This window comes from Syngnathoides biaculeatus, chromosome 16 (assembly GCF_019802595.1).
Source record: "Syngnathoides biaculeatus isolate LvHL_M chromosome 16, ASM1980259v1, whole genome shotgun sequence".
In the NCBI taxonomy this organism is placed as follows: Eukaryota; Metazoa; Chordata; class Actinopteri; order Syngnathiformes; family Syngnathidae; genus Syngnathoides; species Syngnathoides biaculeatus.
This window is the reverse complement of record NC_084655.1, coordinates 19694903-19716692: the sequence shown is the minus strand read 5'-3', so window position 1 is coordinate 19716692 and position 21790 is coordinate 19694903. Positions and strand designations below refer to the sequence as shown.

Below are 21790 nucleotides of genomic sequence, written 5' to 3'. Positions count from 1 at the left end.
GTCACTGTTCAATTTTTTTTAAAGTTTTAGGTGAACCACATTGCAGATTGTTTTTATTTTTCTCAAAATATTTCAACATTCTTCTGGTAGAGTCCGGTCCTTCTGTTTGAAGATGAAGCAAAAGCACAAATTTTACCTAGCAACAAGTGACGGTGCACACAAGTCCCTTGCATGGCAATATGAGATATTCTCTTAATTTGTATCGCTGCGTACATTATATTACATAATTCTACTGTGAAGCATACACAGGAGGTTCCTCAGATAAGGGCGATACTGAGACTAGATGTTTTTTGAGGTTACAATAGTTAATAGTTAATAATAGTTAATTTCCGCACAATAGGGAGGGCTTACCCCGCTCTGGAAGAGATGCTCAGTTACTGCCATATTTACTGTTATGACTTTTTTTTTTTTTTCCATACTCGAATCCATCCATCGCGGGGAGTGCTGGAGCCTATCCCAGCTGTCAACGGGCAGGAGGCGGGGTACTCCCTGAACTGGTCGCCAGCCAATCGCAGGGCACATTCAGACAAACAGCCTCGGGGGCAATTTAGTGTCCAATTAATGTCGCAAGTTTTTGGGATGTGGGAGGAAACCGGAGTACCCGCAGGAAACCCACGCAGCCACGGGGAGAACATGCAAACTCCACACAGGCGGGTCCGGGATCGGACCGGGGACCTTAGAACTGTGAGGCCAATGCTTTCCAGCTTCTCCACCGTACCGCCCATACTCAAATTTTTTTTATCCAACTATTTCCTGTAATAATGACTTTATTACTGCTTTCTTTACTACTAATGCAAAACTTCAGATTCTGTGGGTACAGAACACTGACAAAAAAAAAAAAAAAAAGAGAATGCAACAGGAAATACAGTTCCTGGTGTACATTATGTTATCATTAACATTATGTGCCGGGTCAAACCAGTTTCTACTTAATCGGTAGCCCGTAAAGGGATTTGTTTGTCCGGCGGGCCCTAAAAGTCACATGTATTTATGTAAGTGCGCCGTGTTCACGGTGTAATGAGCCTCTCTCCGTGCGCCTAATGAAAGAGGCCGTATTAGCAAAGGCTAAACGTGCAGCCAAAAGCACGTCAGCGCAGGAAGACCAAACAGATGCTCGGGCAGCAGCGGTGGCAAACTGGCTTCAACCGGAAAACAAATATGGATAAACAGCTCTTTGACTCCATTTTCCCCCCGCGGAAAATGTTGAATTCCCACGGTCGGACATCGTCTTTGATACGCGAGCGCCGTCCAAGCGAGCTGTGACACACTGACCACGGGTGAACCTTCAAATTGATTTTTTTTTTTTTTTTTTTTTGCCCCACACTCCCTCCCCGCTTTCCCGCTCTCAAACATGCCGATGATACACAGACTTCTTTTGTGACCAATAAAGCTGCAGTAAGGGTGAATGTCAGCGGCGGCGGCCGGGCTTGATGAAAGGCGGTGTAAACACTTGCGCTCCACACACAAACGCACTCTCTTGTGAGAAAAGCAGTGGCGCAACTTTAGAAAATACAGTACTGGATGTCAAATGATCGCATAGTTCAATAACATTACCATTTTGTGGAAGATTTGGACCAAAAAAAAAAAAAAAAAAAGTAATTTATTTTCACAGTTTAAGTGTTTTTCAGGTGGCTTGGTCATAAAGGTACAGAATTACAGCTCCCTTCGTGTCCATGAAAGCTGCCCCCTAACAAAACAACTAAAAAAAATGTAACGTTCAAGTTCAAATAAATGAGAAAAATAGTAAGGATAATATTGCGCTATTCAAAAATATTCACGAGTAATTACGAAAAATAAAATAGACATCGTGGCGGGCACTTTGGGTCAGCTAATAAAGCATTGGCTTCACAGTTTTGAGGTCTGGGGTTCAATTCCGGACCCGCCTGTGTGGCGTTTGCATGTTCTACCCGTGCCTGCGTGGGGTTCCTCCGGGCACTCCGGTTTCCTCCCACATTCGAAAAATGTGAAATATTAATTTGACACTCTAAATTGCCCCTAGGTGTGATTGTCTCGATGTGCCCTGCGATTGGCTGGGAAACCAGTTCAGGGTGTACCCCGCCTTCTGCCCGTTGACAGCTGGGATTGGCTCCAGCAGTCCCAGTCACCCTTGTGAGGATAAGCGGCTAAGAAAATGGATGGAAAATAGACATTGTGCTCCTCCTTCCGGTGTGCATGCCATGACGCTATGAATATGCATAATATATATGAATATTTATCCACTGTGAATATATGGAGAAGGTCTCGGCTTCTCTTCGCAGAGGATAAGGAATAGATGCCCGTCGGTGTTGTAAAAATTGTCTCCATGCTGTTCTACCATTTCTGTTCAACAATCCATTGCTTCAAGGGTGATAACACTGACATTTGTTATCCCGTCTATGGCATTTTACATTGTTAAACAGAGTTTCTTAAGGCAAAGCTATGTGGTTGTTCTAAATACACAATTCTCTTTTTTTCTGTTTTGTTTTTAGGAAAACGTCAACAGGGTGTGGCAATAAACAGCTTTAAGGATCTTTTCTGCCAAACTGCCGCTTGTGAAGTGAGGTAAGTTGTTTTTACTGCCTCTATATAGTGCTCGTATCTCAAATTTATGCTCATCAAAACAAAAAAATTTGCCCACCGACAGGGCGTTACCTCGATAAACTCGTAAGATGAAATTAGGTGGCCGTTGTTCAGTTCAAGTTCATCATATCGTGTGCATCCTGCAACTACGCAAGACCTGCAGTGAGTGGACAATACCCGCACAAAGCTGTCTTTATTTCAGTTCTTTTTTGAGCGTATCGCAGAAAAGAACCACAAAACAATTTAGTGGAAAGCACGTCGGCTTCCTTTTGCAGTTTTGCCAGATTCCGTAAATTTCTGACTATAAAACTAACCAACTAATGTGCAGGATCGTGGTGGGGGCAACAGTAGGTGTCAATTTCCATCCCCGCATGGTACAATCGACACTCATGTACCACAGAGGACTAATTATCCAGCGTCCAAAATATTCAAGGTCTGTTCGAACGACTGTACGTATGGTACAGCCTGCATTAAAACAGGAGATCCCTTAGGGCTAATTACTTTTTGTATCTTTTTCATGGGTTCAGAATATTCCGTGTAGTTTAATGGCGATGTGTCAAAACAAAGTCCTTTCGGATAACAACCCATTTACAAGACATAGTACACTCGAAAGTACCATCTACTCTCAATGTGCCATTTTGGACTAGTCCAAAGAAACTCTTTGCACCCTTTCCCCGCCAAGAAACCTCCCAGATTGTAACAATGAAGTGTCAAAGCAAAACTTTTCAAGATGCGATGAGACGTTTTCAAGGTGCAATGGACAGTAATGTTCCCCCCTTTGGGGTAATTAATCAAATCCACGTTAACTTCTTCGAGGACCAAAATGGGCGAGCTGCGTTCCAGAGGGTCCAGTACTTTGCAAGGGCACCAACCTTTCGACAAGATATCGAACCCCTCAAAAGCCAGCCTACATTGACTTACCCCTAACGGCTAATTACTCCACTTTTTCCCGTTTCCAAGGAAATCCAAGTATTCTCCCAAGATTGTAAAGGGCAAATGTCACAGAGAACCTTTAAGGGAACCACCCTAGCGACAAGATCTAGTACCCCGAAATGTTCAAGCTACTTTTCTGTATCCTTTCGGACTAATTATTGGTCTCCAAGGCGACATGACCACCGGGTATATGCCCATTGTGTGTGGGGGGGGGGGGTGTTAGTATTTGAACGTGGACCAGTTCTGGGTACAGTCTCCCCGAATGTACCCCTGGGGGCTTATTAATGGCCACCAAGGGAAGGCTTAGAACCGTTTCCAATCAAAGCTGGTGCAATTATGTTCCCAAGTCCAAAAGGTCACGTGTCAAGCCAGAGCTTTTCATCTACCAAGACATTGTACCCTAAAAATGCAAGCTACACTCTTGGAACCGATAGGACCAATCGATGGTCTCTGAGGTGGGTTTATCCAGAAGATATGTTCTCAAAGTCTACAAATAAAGACCACCTGTTCAGGGTAGCCCCCCTGGTGACAAGACATCGTACCGCTTAAGCTACTATACTAATGTACCCTTTTGGGCAAATTAGCTGAGTCGATGCAGCGTAATTAAATCAAAGCGGGTACAAATATGGCCCCAGGTCCAAAAAAAACCCCCCAAAAAACGGTCTGTCAAAGCGCAACCTGATTGTTCAGGGGACCGCCCTCGTCACGACGAGGCATTGTACCTTTCGAGCAGTTTCGGTTTTAATTTATGCCACGGGGAACCTTTTAGGTACCATCTGGGTCGCAATCCAACGTAGCCCCAAGAGTTTGGGGCTACCACTCACCTGTACCAGTCCAGACCCTTCTCGTAGTTCCTGTCGAAGAAGTGCGGCTCGTTCCCGACGGCTCGAACGTCCGGGTGTACCCTGAGCGCCTCCAGCAGGGCTCGCGTGCCCCCTTTCTTCACCCCGATGATAATGGCTTGGGGGAGTTTCTTCTCGCCGTAATCCGAGGTGCAGTTCACCCGCAGGTCACCCTCTGTGGCCACCCGGAGGCGGGTCGGCTCGGTGGAGGACACCCGCTGGGTGGCATGATACCCGCCCTCCTTCTGGTCTTCCTCCGACTCCACGACGGAGACCGGCGTGCTCCTGCGGCCCGAATGGGCTTCGACGAAGCCCGGCGAGCTGGAGTAAAGTTGGTCCCTCCCCAGCGTCGTCTCTTCGGTCCCGGCCGACCGAGCCTGGTAGGGGAAGTTGTCCTGCAGCGGGAACTGCAGCGAGTTGTAGCAGCTCATCAAGCTGTAGAACAAGTAGGTGACGGACAGGGAGAGGGTGAACATGAACAAGATCTTCCGGGGCACTTTAGAGGCGACAGTGCCGGACCAGAATGCCATCTCTGACAACGGGGGTCCTCTCAGGGAACTGGCCAGACATGTTTCCTCTGCGGGTCTTGCATTGACAAAAAAAAAAAAAAAAAAAAAAGGAAATCAGCAAGAATTAGTCCATGCCGCAGCTCCCGCTGTTTAAGAAAAGAAAGAGAGGCGTGAAGCCGGACCGAGCCGAGCCGAGCACGCCGAACTGCATATTTATCAGAGAGAGGGGGGGGGGGTCGTTAAAATTCTGAGTTTCCCCCCACCCCTCTCCCCCTTCTGTCTCTTTTAAGGATCGATTAGTTGATCCCTGACAGAAAATGTCAGAATTTATCGGAGCCAACTTGCGAGGTTCCGGCGGGGTGGGCGTCTGTCCAAATGAGAGCGTGGATGCACATGCAAAGAAAGAAAGGGGAGGGGGGAGTGAAGAAGTGATGCCGGTCAAGTGCGCCTCTCATCCGTCCACAACCGAACCACTGATCCAGCCAATAATCTCATCATCGTAGTAATCCTTCTTCAACCAGCAGGAGTAAGAAGATAGTCTCCACTTGGTCAGGGAGGGGGGGTCACCCCCCCACCGCAAATTAATAACAATAAAAAAAGTAAACCGAGGAGGTTCAAAACACATCTACTCTTTCCCACCGCCAAAGCATCTGCAGACGCACACTCAATCCGTGGCGCTCGCTCGCTCGATCGCTCTCTCGCTCGCTCCTCACTCACACGCGTGTTACTACACGCCTTCATTTTTAGTGGGGAGGGGGGGGGGTCGGCGTGGGGGATCATACCCCGAGCACCCCCCCCCGCCTCCCGCCCCACCCGTGTCGTTCCCGTGACGTCAATTTCATTAGGCCCCTCACCCGCCTTCCCCCACTATAAAAGTCCAGAGCTGCTTTTTTTTTTTTTTTTTTTTTTTTTTTATATCATATTATTGTCGTATTTCAAAAAAAGCTTCTTCACATTATTGGGCTTAAAAGCTCGTGTCTGCACTCTGCTGGTGTCCCATTGAAGCACTCCAACGCACGGAAAGCCGCCTGAGCCGCCCCGCGCGCATGCACGACAACGAGGAGGAGGAGGAGGAGCAACAGTTCCACATCAGGCGGGAGGTATCGGAAAGAGAGACGCTCGTATCGGATGAAAAAAGGCGTTCGAAAATGGATTGCGCCGAAGTGACTTTAGCACAAAAGGGGGAGGAAAAAAAACGCGGGTGTAAAACTGAGCAACGACGTAAAAAAAGATTGGACGTAAAATAATCATCACCACCACATCATTAAAAAAGGATATATAAATGTACATTTTTTAAAAAGCACTCCTCCGGCACCTTCTGTCTTTGAGTAATAATCATGATAATCACATCAGTTAGTCATTATTATTATTGATGGCATTACTGCTATTATCAATCAGCCAATCAAGTCAATTTATTTGCATGCGAGATACATATTTAACTACTAAATAAAAGTTGTCTATTCACACCGGTCACACAGTAGATGCAGAGTCGTAAAAAATTAAAATAAAACTGGCGGCAAGGTGGTTCAGCTGGAAAGCGTTGGCCTTGCAGTTCTGAGGTTCCGGGTTCAATCCCGGACCCGCCTGTGTGTGGAACTTGCATGTTCTCCCCGTGCCTGCGTGGGTTTCCTCTGGGTACTCCGGTTTCCTCCCACATTCCAAAAGCAAGTAACATTAATTGAACACTCTAAATTGCCCCAAGGTGTGATTGTGAGTGCGAATATGTCTCTGTGTGCCCTGCGATTGGCTGGCGACCAGTTCAGGGTGTACCCCGCCTACTGCCCGTTGACAGCTGGGATCGGCTCCAAAACTCTCGTGACCCTCGTGAGGATAAGCGGCGAAGAAAAAATAAAACTATTACAGTATTCCGAAACGCTTATCACTTCAAGCATATCTTACAATAGAGTTTATAAAATATCTTTCAGGTGACTTGGTATTGAAAAAATGCACCAGTAGCTGTGTGGATGCTGGCGTAGATGCTGTAGCCTAGCAACCTGTTAAAATATTAGTAACTAAGTTTCCTATGAGCCATTTTATCACATTTTTGACTCGGTGATACAGCTTCGAGGAAAAATGTGGCCCGCCATCTGGTGTCTCTGGAGGGGAAAACAGCACGCTGCTGACCTCAACACAGTGGGCCGAATACTTTGAAGACCTCCTCACTCCCACCAAGGCGGCGTTCGAAGTCGAGTCCGGAGACTCTGTGGTGGTTTCTTCTGTCTCTGGGGTTGAGGTCGCAGAGGTGGCTTAAAAAAAAAGTACCTCAGTGGGGCTGTCCTGGTTGGCACACCTCTGCAACGTCACGCTGACATCGGGGACGGTGCCTCTAGACGGCCAGACCAGAGTCCTGGTCACCCTTTTTCAAGAAGGGGGGAGCGGAGGGTGTGTTCCAAGTTGATTGTATTCCTTAAGGTCCCTGGTAAGGTCTATTCGGGGTTCAGGAAGACCCATCATAAAGTCGGATTTCAGATTCAGGAAGAGCAGTGTGGTTTTCGTCCTGGCTGTTGAACCGTGGACCAGTTCTGGGCCCTCGGCAGGGTCCGCTTGGTAGTTTGCGCAACCAGTCTACGTGTTTTGTGGACTTGGAAGAGGCGTTTAAAAGTGTGTGTCACTAACTTATTAACTTACACCACAGGTGTCAAACTCGAGGCCCCGGGGCCAGATCTGGCCCACCACATGATTTTGTGCGGCTCACTAAGCTCAATCTAGAGTTTCCATTTCCATGATCCTTGTAAAAATCATGATCAAGTTGAGATATTACAAGCATTTTTGTGTTACCAAACCTTGAATAGTTCAAAAAGACGTTAGCCTTGATTTCTGATTCCAAAATTGGTTAATAAACTGATTATATAAATATGATGAGACGATTAAACATTATTGTTTCACAGTCAAAACTGCTGAATTACAACGTGGCCCGTGAGGATTGAAAAGAGTTTGACACCCCTGACGTATGCCACGTCTCGTATCTGATACACTTCAAAAACTTTTGGGCTAGCTGCAGGTTAGATTCCAATTGACCAATATATTTTTTTCACACCGCTCTCGTCTTTGATGTCATTAAATCAATACCGTGACTGGGATTTTTGTTTAAACTTGCCCCGAGGTAAAAAAAAAAAAAAATGCGCAAAGCGTATCTCCTTGTTTATAACGCTTATATCATCCACATTCCCGAGTGAAGCCGCGTGATCCTCTTTTATCGTCAGACACTCGCTAAGATTTTTGAGGTTTCACTATAAACAGTTTCAGTTTTTTGTGCATTTTATTTATTTTTACATGACTAAATGACACCTCCTCCCCAACGGAAGTGGACTGTCATGGGAAAAAAAGAAGGAACATGTCATACTCTTGTACTGGCAACTTTATAACCACACAATTTGATCAAATCTAATTTTTCATTACTTCAAAATGGTACACACTATTTGACTACATTTAAATTTATAAATTTTGGAAAAAAAACCTCTTAAAAAGTAATTACACCAATTCTTGAGTTCATAATAATGATAATTAGTTGAAAATTAAAGAAAAATAGAATCTAAATCAATTAGACCAATGTTAGACTACAAATAAAAATTAACGGGGTAATATTTGAGTAGAAGCGGCACAGTGGATGAGCTGGTAAAGCGTTGGCCTCACAGTTCTCAGGTCCTGGGTTCAATCCCGGACTCGCCTGTGTGGAGTTTGCATGTTCTGCCCGTGCCTGCCAAAAACATGCAACATTCATTGGACACTCTAAATAGCTCCTAAGTGTGATGTGCCCTGCGATTGGCTGGGAAACCAGTTCAGGGTATTCCCCGCCTCCTACCCACTGACAGCTGGGATAGCCTCCAGCACTCCCTGCGACCCTCGTGAGGCTAAGCGGCTAAGAAAATGGATGGAAAATAGACATTGAGCTCCTCCTTCCGGTGTGCATGCCATTATGCTGTGAATATACATTATATATATATATATCCACTATGAATATATGGAGAAGGTCTCTGCTTCTCTTCGCAGAGGATAAGGAATAGATGCCTCTCGGTGGAAAGCGAGCAGCAAAGAAAATGGATGGATGGGTGTTTGATTAGTGAAAACAATGCGTGAATAACTTCACATTGATTAAAATTGACTGAAATAGTTAACTAACCATTATTTGAGTAGAATAAGAATGTGATCATTTTTTAAAAAAAAATCTGCTATGATTTTTAAAAAACTGATAAAATAGATCTTCAGAACTAAATATGCAGTACAATACACTGCAAAACGTATGTATAAAAAAAGAAACTATTGCAAACATTTACAGTATCTTTATAGGTCGCAGTCTAGTTCTTCGCCTGATTGTGTCAGGATATTGTAAATGTTTTTCATCCTCCAGTTTTTTTTTTTTCCCCAAGTAAAGAGGCCAACCGGCGCCTGCGTGCCACTTGGGGCCCGAGCTCGGCCGGTGGTGGAGCCGTGGAGGTTAAACGCTGCCCGCCGTCCCACACAACACCTGCCAACACTTGGCTGAAGCGATGCAGCGACGGGGGGGGGGGCACTGCGGGCGACGTGTTTTCCTGCTACAACCCCCAAAGACTCCGAGACAATGCTTGTCTAAAACCCCCTCCAGTGGACCTGCGCAATTTCTCGCGCTGTCACGGCGAAATGCGTCAGACCCGCCGGCACCCCGGCAACATACTCTCAGGCGAGGTGCCGCGCTGCCACCTTGATATTTGGGTCTCCTCGCTGAAAAACCGCCCCGCTTGTCAACTCTGTCTTGTGCGGAGACTCTGGCGGGGCTGAGATGAGCATCCTCCAAGCATCCAGAGTGTTACTTTACTCTACCTCGGTGTAATTGAATCGCGCAGCACTGTTTAAAGCTGACGGGAGCAATTATCAGGCCGATCACGCCGTTATTTGACAGAGACTGAAAGAGAGGAACGGGATCATCATTTCCTCATCGGCCTCAACTGATATGAACAGCGTTAGCCCTTTTAAGAAGGGTAGCAATTGTCCATCCATCCATTACCGCTTTTCCGGGTCAGGTCGCGGAGGAAGTAGCTTCAGCAGGGATACCCAGACTTCCCTTTCCCCGAGCCACTTCTTCGAGGTCGTCCGGAGGGATCCCGAGTCATTCCCAAGCCAGCCGAGAGACATAGTCTCTCCAGCGTCTCCTGGGTTGTCCTCGGGGTCTCTTTCCAGTGAGACGTGCCCGGAATACCTCAACAGGAGAGGTGTCGGGGAGGCATCCGGAACAGATGCCCCAGCCACTTCATCTGGCTCCTCTCAATGCGGAGGAGCAGCGGCTCAACACTGAGTCCCTCCCGGATGACCGAGCTTCTCACCCTATCTCTAAGGGAGAGACCGGACGCCCTGCGGAGGAAACTCTGTTCAGCCGCTTGTATCCGGTAAATTGAGAGCTTCGCCTTTCGACTTCGCTCCCTCTTTACAACAACAGACCGATACAAAGTCCGCATCACTTCAGACGCTGCATCGATCCGTCTGTCGATCTCCCGCTCTGTTCTTCCCTCACTTGTGAACAAGACCCCAAGGAAGTTGAACTCCTTCACTTGGGGAAGGATCTCATACCCGACCTGGAGAGGACACGCCACCGTTTTCCGACTGAGGGACCATAGTAGCAATTGTTTGAATACAAATGTAGCGATGCCTTGCGATACAAGTGCGCAAACTTACGAGTTTTTCAGGGTACGGATTCTGATAATTTCTGCGATACAACCGCTATACGCTGGCAAGAACTTGTCTGACTTCTCGACAAGCAGCAGTTTGACAGACAAGGAACATTTTTCAGAGGCTTCAAGGTGTGTATTCCTGCTCCCAGTTGAGGTTTACTGTCAAAACAAAGACAAATGCATGTCGCATAAAGGTTTGCTTCCGATTTAGGTTAATGCAAACAAATAATGCAAAATTTCAAAAGAGATTTAGTACCATGAACCGGTTCACTTCTTCGGTGCGTTCGCCTTTTTAATGTCGTCCCGTACCCCCCTATAACACTTTTCCACGACCGCCACTCTGCTATGTCCCAGGCGGGGGGTGGGGGTGGGAGGGTTGATAGATACCGTCCTTTTCGTCGGTCAATAATCCTCCTTCCCCACAGTGTTGACCGGTCTGCCGCGCGGGCCGCTAATTAGATGATAAAAGTGATGGATGTGTATTAAATTCAGTTGCCAACCGCCTTCGGGCTGACTCCTTTGGGCTTTGTCCCATTTCCTGCTGACCTTTTAGATCCCTGCTTAATCGGACCTGGATGCGGCCTCATTGATCGTTGAGTTGATCGGGATGCAACAATTAGTCCAAACCATTAGGTGGTCCAGGAAAATGTTATTGCTAAAAAGTACTCTCATTACGCACTTAACTTAGAAGTGCAGATAAAAAAAAAAAAAAAACATAGAATGAACATTTTTTTTATCAGGATCAGAATTGAATAAATACTGTATTTCATATACAGCAGCAGTATTTGAGACTATCTGTCACGAACCTCCGGTACAGGGGCAGAACCAAATGCAGGACTTCAAGGCAGAGGCGTAATGTTCAATATAGTTTATTCCGGAAACTGGGGACGATGTAGCAGTCCGGCAAGGCACAGGTACAGAAACGTTAGGCTAGGCGGGATCCAAAAGACATGTAGCAAGTTCCGATGACTGTGGCGCAAACTAACAACTCAACAAGACAAGAACAAATACAAAGGGCACAAAATTGCTGTGACTAGGGTTACTTTAACGTATGCGTAGCAGCGGAGAGTCCCACAGGAAGTGAATGCAACTCACTAACGCAAGGCAACGAACTGGCAAAAGTGACAAAAACTCCAATTTAAATGCCCGTCTAATTACAGTCCCAATGTGAAACAGCGTGGCCACGCCCCTCTTGGCAGTGGCCAAGTCTGGCTCATGACAACTATCTGTGGCAATATTATAAACTCCACGATATTCGACACGGTATATTCGACTGTTGTCCGATTGTTGTCCTTTTTTTCCTTAGAATGTTTTGGGAGATTTGGGTGTTTCCCTTTTCGTAAAACTGAAAACTCTTCATTTCTACAAAATCAGAATCATAGGCATCCTCCAACATCTAGAAGGCTAAAAAAGAATGCTAATGTTTTTCTATATTTAGCCCTTACAAGGCTAAGTGTAATTAAGTATTTATACCTTGTTACTTCCTTCCTTTCTCCTTTAGCAGATGCTTCAAACTTAGGATAGGCAGTGTAATGGATGGATAGTCTCTTCGCTCTACAGATGGCATTTATGTTTTTAGTCAACCTTCTTCTAACTAAAATAATAACCATATCTGAAGCAATTGTGATTTGAAATACATTCCAAATATCACAGAATATGTTTTATTCTTCCTCTTTGACTGGAGTTAATTTGAGTAGCATTTTGTGCCTTGCCAAGATATTTACTCCCGTTCTCTGCCTTTTGTGTTGAACCAGCGCTATCGTTAGGGCGTTGATGTTTGACTGATGTAACACACCGCCAACTGTGTGCCGTTTCCTTCCTAATGGGCGACAATTAGCACAGCAATAGAGACTCTTCGCAAAGTATTGTCAAGGGAGACCATGTTTTCTTGAGTTTTTGGGGGGGATCTAATTTCCTCCCGATTATAAGATGTACTATAAGTGGAACTATAACATTCTTTTGCCCTTTGAACACATTTGGGCCTTGTGCATTCTCCCCGCTGTGGAATATTATTTCCCCAGGCGGAATGTTAGCGTCTGACGACACTACTGAGAGGACCGGGGTCAGGGGGGCGTCCCCTCTCCACTTGAGCCTCCAGATGTTCCCAGGTGTAACCTCTAACAAGGTCTAGCACCAAAGGGGGATTCATCAACTGGATCAGGAACACGTACACTCGATGCCGTGCTCTAATGGATCGTCGCCACTTGCCGAGATCATTAACGCCGGCCTCCGTGTGACTGGAAATGGAGTGAAGGGAAGGTTGGAGGTGTTTTGTGTTTTTTCCAGCCTTGCATGCTAAATGAACGGGCACGTCACTGCCTAATTAAGGGATTACGGGAGACTCTTGCGTCCACGACGGTAAACCATAACTGAAGGGCACGCTAAAGAGATAAGCTCCACCTGCTTCAGTGGCAAAGTGCGGATTAAAGTCAACGCGGTAGGCAACGAGTCATTAGATGTGAGAGGCCGAGCATCTTTTGGCTTTGTTCATTTTTACTTATCATATTTGTATCACTAGCTAACACGTATTTAACTTTTGTCTGAAGAGTCTTGTCGGACAATACAGATAGAGGTCTAATGATCGTTTGAAAATGACATGGCGTGAGGGTAAACAACCATCAGTTACCAAATATGGTTCCTTAACTTTATAAAACATATCTGACCTTTCAGTGAACGGCATCACTTTCAAGGCTTCTAAAGTAGTTCCGCACTTCACGGATGAGAGGACTCATTTTAAATGCTGGCCGTGTTCTTGAAAGTCAGTGATCGACATCTTGTTGTTGCAGCCAAGTACGACGGTCGTTATTCTGTATCAAGGTCCAGAAGTTGCGATAGCGTCGATCTCACGGGCCGCTGGAATTGTCTTTCGGATTCGGCTACTGGAGCTGTCGTTGGGTTTGTAGCCGGCGAATCCCGTCGGTTACGGCGGTTCGATGGATCGACACATCTTAGGGTGGGGAACTGGACAGCGGACGCAAGTGGGAAGATCAAGAGTCACACGTGGTGAAAGAAGGAATGAACGGAAGATTTGTGAGGTTTTTTTTCCACAACCAGTATGAAGTTTCTTCTTGACTCGAGTTGTAATTCATTGTCAAGGAGTCCACAAGGACACGAGTTGCGCCTTGACTGTATTCCACCGAAGAGTGAAGGGGAGAAATGGAAGTCGTGTTGGGGATAAATGCACCTGAGGGAGAAGCTCGATGTGTTTTTTTTTTAGTTTTCTGAAGGCGGCAATAAACACTGACCCTCTTGTTTCTTTCTGACATCTGACACAGCAATGTGTGAAAGTAAATCCCAGCGCCGCAGAGCAAAAAAAAAAAAAAAAAAAAAAAAAGCAAGGTTGAAAGAGTGAAATTCTCTCTACTGGCTACATCAGGTGTGGAATCGCAGACAAGTGCATCCACCGCCGGTGCAATTCTGATGCTATTTTACATTTCATTGCGCCATTGTTTGTCTTCTCCGCGGCACTTGCAACGCCTCTCTTGCCGCCGCACGTGCCAAAGCTTTTGTTTCATTGTGGATGACTAATCACCTGGCTTTGATTCATACTAATCCCACCTTATCGCTGACGTGTGAGCCTCTTGCTTGTCGTTTGATACATGCTCGTAAATTACAATGTACAAAGAGTCACGGCGTTGCAGCACGCTGAAAATATGCAACGTCCAAAATTCCGCAGAAACGCATGAAAAATGCAAATCTAGACAGACAATGTGATGAAGACACGTATTAGAAAAAGTTAATCGTATCATCAGTAGTCACCTGGGATACAAGTTGCCTAATGTGTAAGTCCAGTAATTTATGTAAAATCTTTAAAAAAAAAAAAAAAAAAAAAAAAGGGTGACTCCCTGATGGGATCATGATGTTTTGCTGCCACGCTCCGCCAGCATTGGATGGGCAAAAAGTCTTGGCAATTTCATATCGCCATCTGGATGTGGTACTTGCTTGTGATGGGAGATCATTTGGGGGAACTCAATAGTCGGGAGTTTGCACAAAAGCCGTCGCTTCGAACCAACATGCCTGACTTCCTCTTCAAATTTAGGCATGGATCCTTGAGACTTTTTTTATACACTCTTTTATGAACGACATGCCTCCCAGATTTCATTTTTTGACTACGCAATCTAATGTGATGATTGCGTGGCGTCGGAGTTCGATCGCGCCGGCGAGGCGCCGTGAACAAATGTTGCGAGATCCCGCTCATCTCCGCTTGCTGGTTGAATTTTTGCTTTTGAGCACGTTGAAAGTGATGCGGTTTTCAAACTGCAATCAAGGTTTGAATTTAGCCTCATTTCACTTACCCTCCCGCCGATACATTTGAGGAAACCGTAAAGCAATCAAACTATAAATCCAGTTGGAAGATGTGATGAAAATGTATTGAAAAGGCTATAAATCCATTTGTACATCAATATTTTTTTTTTAATAAAGGGTGAAATGCTAAGCGGCCCTGAATATGAGAGCAACATTTGGTTGACTGAAGGGCAATCACAACATGGGCAATGTGACTGTGCATTGCCATGAAAGTTGAGCACAGGCCTAAATTCTTGAAAGCTCGCTCAACTACCATAATTTCCAGTTTACAAACCGTGACTTTTTTCACACGCTTTCAACCCTGCGGTTTATGCGTTGACGCGGTGCATTTGTGTATTTTTTCTAACAGCCGCAAGGGGGCACTCGAGCGGAAAAGGTAAGAATGAGATTGGTGGAATATATGTGCCGAGGAAGTGACTTTTACTGGTATGTTTTTTTTTTTTTTTTTTTTTCATCGACCCTGTTAGTGCTGCGCTAGCGTTAACGCTGCTTTAGCATGTTGCTGCTGTGATTTTTAACCGGTATGTTTTTTTTTTTACTGGCCCTGTTAGCGCCACGCTAACATGTTGGTGCTGTGTTACTGCTGCATCTTAGTGTTTTAGGTATGTTTTTTTTTTTTTGTTTTGTTTTTTTTCAACTGGCCCTATTAGTGCTCTCCTATCGTGTTGCAACTGTGTAGCTGCTGCGGCTGTTTTTTTTTTTTTTTTTTTTTTTTAAACGGTATTATTTATTTATTTATTTATACCAGCCCTGTTCGTGCTACCATGTTGTTCCTATGTAAAGCTAAGGTTTTAAAACTTTGAAAAGTCTTTCTGTGCAACCATCTTTTTTTTATAAATATCTCGTGTTTCAATGTGGGCACTTGCAGCTTTTACACAGGTTATGTATGTACTAAATGGTATTTCCTTTACAAATGTACTGGGTGAGGCTTATAATGAGGTGGGTTCAATAGGCCGGAAATTACAATAGTTTATTTATTTTGGTAGATTGTCTAATGAGCAATGCATGACAGCAGTTGCTTTCCCTAAATTCTACAGAAATTAATAATCTTAATAGTTTAGCTCACCCGGGTTGGACTGTACCACAAATCGTTTCCATGTGCTGGAGCACGGAAAAAAAAATACATATGTATGAGTTTTAGAATGCAGGGGCCTTTCTCCAGAGGCACTATTAAGGGAGTTCTCCGTCGGCTGCACACGCCTGGCGCACTGTACGGCATTCTAATCTGGTCATTTGTGGCTTACGGTGCACACATGCACGAGATGCCAGACTCTGCTGCAAGGAGAGGAAGTCATCTGTTTGCGAAACACTTCAAAGTCGACCGGAGGGAAGCCCTTTGCGCCTGACAGTAATGATCAACGTAGAGGCGGCGTTGGCTCACCGCCGTGACAAAAAAGTGAAGTGTTTTCATACAAAAAATGTCTGTGCCAGCCCACACATCAAGTGTGAAATTGAACAACCAAGTAAATATCTTCCCGTTTCTGAAAATGTTGACGTGGCTAAAGCGCGAGGCAGGTTCGCATTCTGTCCCTTACCTAATATGACCTGTACCCCAAAATACAGTATATATCCATGTACATGTACCGTTACACATTCCGCAAGTTTTGAAAGTTTTTCTTTGACTGTTCCAAATCAAAAATTGACATTCGGCGCTGACGAAACGTTGCCCGCACCCTTGCACCAAATCACAGCACTGCAATGACAGCTATCCTGTCAATCAGGACCCAGCGAGGTGGCTGCCCCCCACCGCCAATCAGGGTCAGGAAAATTTTCCAGTTGTTTCTCGCGCAGTACTGCTGCAAAAAACTTGGAAAGTCTTTTGTTTTACCACTGACTGATGCAGTACATGTTACCTACACAGTATTCTACAGTCGAGCTTGCAGAAAAGCCAAATAAATGTATACAAATAAAATATTTGCATTATTTGTTTCCAGTATGTCACTTGGATATTTAAAAGAGGGCTTTGAGCTTTAAGTAGGGCCGAATGTTTTCACTGTGGAACATTTGGGAAAGCACCACAACAGAAAATGAAGTTGAAAGTGATGGAATTGGCAGTGTCACTGGAAAACATACAAACAGTATTAATACTGAGTCATACAAAATAAATCTACTGCTTGGATAATTTGGGGGAAGGCAACACCTGCATAAAAGCCGTGTTTCATTTGATTGGACTTGTCGGCAGTTCTCACGGTGAGCTCGCGATGACCCAGATGCGAGGAAATGCCGGGTTAAGAGGAGTTTTGTCATCCGTGATGTGGCGTGACGCTTTCTTGTGACTGGCTCCGGTTCAGCCGTTACTGAATAGGCGATATGTCATCCCAATTTTTATTTCTCGCATTCCAGAAATGTTTACGTAAGCGTAAAAGATCCGTTCTCCGCGTCAAGTCTCATTTTTCCTGAGCAGTCTACGTCATGGTTGCGATTTGCACCTGACTTTTGGATGCTGTATTTTAAGGCACAAAGTCAGTCTCGGCAGATTTTATATTGCATGTGTGTGTGCAAAATTCATTTGGGTGAACTGCGCTGCAATTTTGCGAGCTTGGCAGACGCAAACCTGGGTGTGCCTGTTTTCATAAATGAGCTCACACACCGTGAGCAATCAGATTTGCACTCAAGTTATTGATAATCGCCATTCTACACCTCTGATCCGGAACACTATGTTAACCACACATACACGGTTTTGTGATCATAATAGAACATATCCTACTTGGTTATTGTATAGCTAGTTTTCTGCATGTTTTTGTACTTTTAATGGACCTTTCCGACCTGTCAATCGCTCGTACAATCATAGCCAATCAGATAGCCGCATTGTCTTGACACGGCCCTCTCGCCGTATTTTCCCACAAGCAATGCTGATTGTCAATAGTGTGCGCTTGGAAAAGTTAATGTTATGAAAAAAATGGTCCTCAGATGTGCTTGGGGAACGTGTAATTCTGATAAAAGATATAACGCTAGGTCACAAGGGGCCCGCATGATTCATTTTCCGAAGCCTAAAACACAGTTAACGAATTGTCTACGATGGATTAAGGCTTCTGTCTTTTTTTTTTTTTGATCACTTGCATGTAGGAAGTGATTTAAATGAAACTTCGAGAGCCCCTATTGGCCAGACCTTTGAGACTCAGCATGTCTTCTTGTTGAAACTTTTTTTTTTTTTTAACTTCAAGTATTTGTTTCAGGTTTTCTCTATCGTGCGTATTGAACTGGTATAACATTTACGATTATCGGCCAGCAGTTCGGGGAGGAAAAGGGACAAAAGACAACCACAAGATAATCGCTCAGGATAACCTCCTCGCGACGTCGACCAGAAAGAGACCGTTGATGACCTGAATTGGAAGTGCGTAATTGTGCTCAAATTTGTGCGATAATTCATCGTGTTTAGAGACCTCCGATAATCAAGCCTTTGGACTTTGATTGGAAAGGCTTGGGGAAAAAAAAAATCATTTGGCTTTGGAAAACCTAAATCATGCATAAAACATGCGTTATAATGAAGCCATTACAAAAACCTTATTATTATAACGTTTAAAGGCCAAGCCTCTCAGTGTCGAGTCAGTTTTATGGACCACTTGTGGTATTTTGGTGGGTAGAAGCAGCAGAAATATTACATTTTATAGTCGTTCACGCTGCGCCAAGCGTCTGATGCGCTCTGCCGCCAATTTGTTTATGTCTCGCAGACGGCGTGTGTGTGATTTATCGTCCTACTGGTGGGGAGGAGGCTGTTGTGTTCCTCCTCTGCTTCTCTCTCTCGCTCTCGCTCTCTTCTCTCCCGCCACAACGTTCACCCAGATATGCAGCCTCGGGCGAGCGCGCCTTTCATTATTTCTTTTGAAACTTTCATCTGAAGTCTCTGAGGGATTAGCCCTCTTGATTCCTGACACAGTCGATGAAAAACAAGCCTCATATACAGGGGGAGGCTCACTGCCGGAAAAGCCACACTGGGCCCACCCTCCTCCCATCCTCTCACCGCGCAGCGTGAAAACGCACAATGGCTTACATTACACAAGTGGGCGCCTCCCCAACCCCTTTGACCCCCCCCCTCCGTATTTGAACACACCGTCTTATTCAGATTTGTCATGTCGGCCATATCAAGCAATCCTGCGGCGACAAACGAGCTTTCCATTTAGGGTGAAATCTTACGCCTTGTTCCTATGGAAACATACCACAAATACACTTGCAGAAGCCGATGGGATTCAATACAAGACCTGTATTGAAATTGTTGCTTTTGCATGGACAATAATGCACACTTTTGATTGACACAACCTTAGAGGGGGTGTGTTGACCGATTGTAGCGGACTATTCAATTCCGTTAAGTCAGCTTGCAAAAGAGAAGAGGACCACCCTGGTTGCATAAAAGGGTGCGCCATGCGACATCATTACGAGCGCTGTGATTTCACTTAATTTGACCCACAATTCTTTTTTGAATGAAATATAACTGTGTTCAACTATGTCAGTGACATATAGTGACAGGCGGAACAATTCAATGCTAATACAGCAAACGGGCCGAAGTTGCACTGAACTGGTGGACAATGTTCCCTCGAATTTGTGATGTGACTGAGCAAATTGACTAAGCCCGTGAGCGCCCCCTGTGACCACTGTGAGCAACATCATACGTATGCACCGTGGTCAGATCAGTGTCATCCATTGAAGTTACACGGCTCATTAAAAGATTCGGGTTGCATTCCCATCAGAACATTTTAAGAACAATTTTTTTTGTTTGTTTTTACTAACTTACACTGAAAATGTAACAAAAAAAAAAAAAATACAATACAAATACATACCAAGCCAACTATCAACTATAAATTTGAAATGTTGCTTCCAACTTTTTAATTTTTTGTCAACCCACAATAATATCCCTGTCTGTTTTTCTTGGTGTAAAACTGAATTATTGCATGCAGAATATCTTTGGCAAAGCTGGTTGAGGCTCCCAAGCAATTTTTGGGTTCATGTTATGTTGCCTCTTATATTTAAATTACAGAATTAGCTTTTTGGGCAATGTATCGTCTGTGCTTTCATCCTGGATCAGGCTGTGCCAAGGTGGAATTTTAACATTATACGCCATCTCATCCTGTACTTTCTACTATGGCTTCAGACCAGACCTTTTTTACACAAAAAAGAGTCAATCTCGTCCAGTTTCGCCACTTTTTCTTAAATTATTCACATACCCCGGTGTTTGTAATTAAGAGCGTACCCCCTTAAAGTGGAGGGGGGTGGTGTCAGGTAAACTAGAAAGTAGTGGTAGTTGTGAGAGGCAGTGTGCTGCCATGTTTATTAAAAAAATAAAAACTAGACATTAGGCTGTAGTTCACTGCGGTGGATATGTTTTCCTCTGCGCTGAGAGTGGGCGACAAGTGCGCAAATGCGTAGTCGCGCAGCTTAGAGGGAACATTGTGTGTAGAGCAACCTGTTGCCGTTCATAAAGCAAAATAAGCAAAGGCTTCCCTTGATTACGTCCACAATGCATTCATTTATAAATGCCCGCATTTCATTTTGTGAGTGAATATGTGAGAATCAGTATCTCGCCTAAAGGCAAATGGGGTTTTATTTTTGTAATTTTTCCCTTTAGTGGAGAAAAATATTTAAGATATAGGTGTTAAAAAATGTTTAAACCGGCTATTTATTCACAATGTTTTTAGTTTTCTGCATTTGTTTACATTTTTAATTTTATGTAAAACTAATATTCTAGTGTTAATTTTTATTTTTAAAATAAAACCACATGTTTATTTTTATTTCTGAAAGTTTAGAGTTGCAAAGATGCTATGTATGGACCAGCGAGACTGCAGAAACACACATTAAAAAAAAAAAAAAAAAAGTACCATCTCTCTCTATATATATATATACTGTCTACTGCACGAATGAGTGCATAGACATGTTGTGCGCTGTGCATGGAAACATTCCTCCAAACGTGAGATAGCGGATCGGGAACTCTGCGCACAAGAGAGTTGGAACTAAATGTCCACACGGACAAGAAATATGTTCCCGGTTGCCGAGGTGCGATAAGCGCCAGACGCGGGTCAAGTTTATCCATTCCGTCCCCTGATAAAGATTCTGCTCGGGTTTTTTTCTGAATTATGTTCTTATCTTCGAGGTATGACACAGCGCGGAATGTAGTTGTGATAACTCTTATTGTGGCTTTGTCATATCATACACAGTAGTGTGTACGGCTTAATGACGGGTCGCTATCCCCTGGAATACATTTTATCACCGGAAAGTTAGTTTTCCTCAAAGGAAATGATGCCAAAATAATATTCATTATTTACGATTCTGTACAGGTAATGGGCCTGATACTCTAATAAATGCACAGAAATGTTCTCACTCCCCGCACAAATTGCGATGATACGCAAGGTTTGATTCATATGTATATCGAAACGACATGTCTGAACCATTTGTATTGCACTTAAAGAGCCATTTATGGTTAATAAAATTCATAAAAATAGCGTGAAAAAAATTAGTCAAAATCGACACATTTTGGCTGACAAGTATACTCACATAATTTATTTGGTATGTCGATATCAGGGGTCACCAACGCGGTGCCCGTGGGCAAATGGTAGCCCGCGAGGACCATATAAGGCGCCCGCGAGGTATGTTCTAAAAATACCATAGGCCACAAATTGTTACTATTATTTGTGGTTTAAATTCTGAATCTGACTTAATTACGTGAATTAAAATTTTAAAATACCTGTGATGTCCTTTTCTACAATAAATGAAAACAAAAATATTTTATGTACGTGTAATGAACTGAGTCTGAAATTTGCCGCAAATGGGTCAAGTCGCCCTTCATGCGATCGGTGCTCAAAAAGGTTGCCGAGCCCTGGTCCAAATCCATTCATTGTGAGGGGGAGGGGCATGCGCAGTGTTCGGGGGGGGGGGGGCACTGGCCCGACTAGCCTCTCCGCTAGAACCGCCACTGTTTGCCTCTTGTTTGTTTGTATGTGAATTAATAAGTTTACATCCCATTTGCATACGCAAACTCACAAAAAAAATGTTGAATTATTGTTAAGGTTTAGAA

At 44.4% G+C, this 21790-nt stretch overlaps 2 protein-coding genes across 3 annotated transcripts in view; one reads left to right on the top strand and one right to left on the bottom strand.

The window, feature by feature from the left end:
- The window catches only part of hs3st4 (heparan sulfate (glucosamine) 3-O-sulfotransferase 4), a 96504-nt gene extending 91471 nt beyond the window's left edge, over positions 1-5033 (bottom strand). The window contains exon 1 of the mRNA XM_061847383.1: positions 4314-5033. Coding sequence (XP_061703367.1) covers positions 4314-4861 — 548 coding nt within the window. The 5' untranslated portion in view covers positions 4862-5033. The remainder of the gene's footprint in view (positions 1-4313) is intronic.
- The window catches only part of hs3st2 (heparan sulfate (glucosamine) 3-O-sulfotransferase 2), a 230524-nt gene that overhangs the window by 159297 nt on the left and 49437 nt on the right, over positions 1-21790 (top strand). For both annotated transcript variants that reach the window (XM_061847388.1, XM_061847387.1), the window contains exon 4: positions 2466-2538. The gene's annotated coding sequence lies outside the window, so the exon portion shown is untranslated. The remainder of the gene's footprint in view (positions 1-2465; positions 2539-21790) is intronic.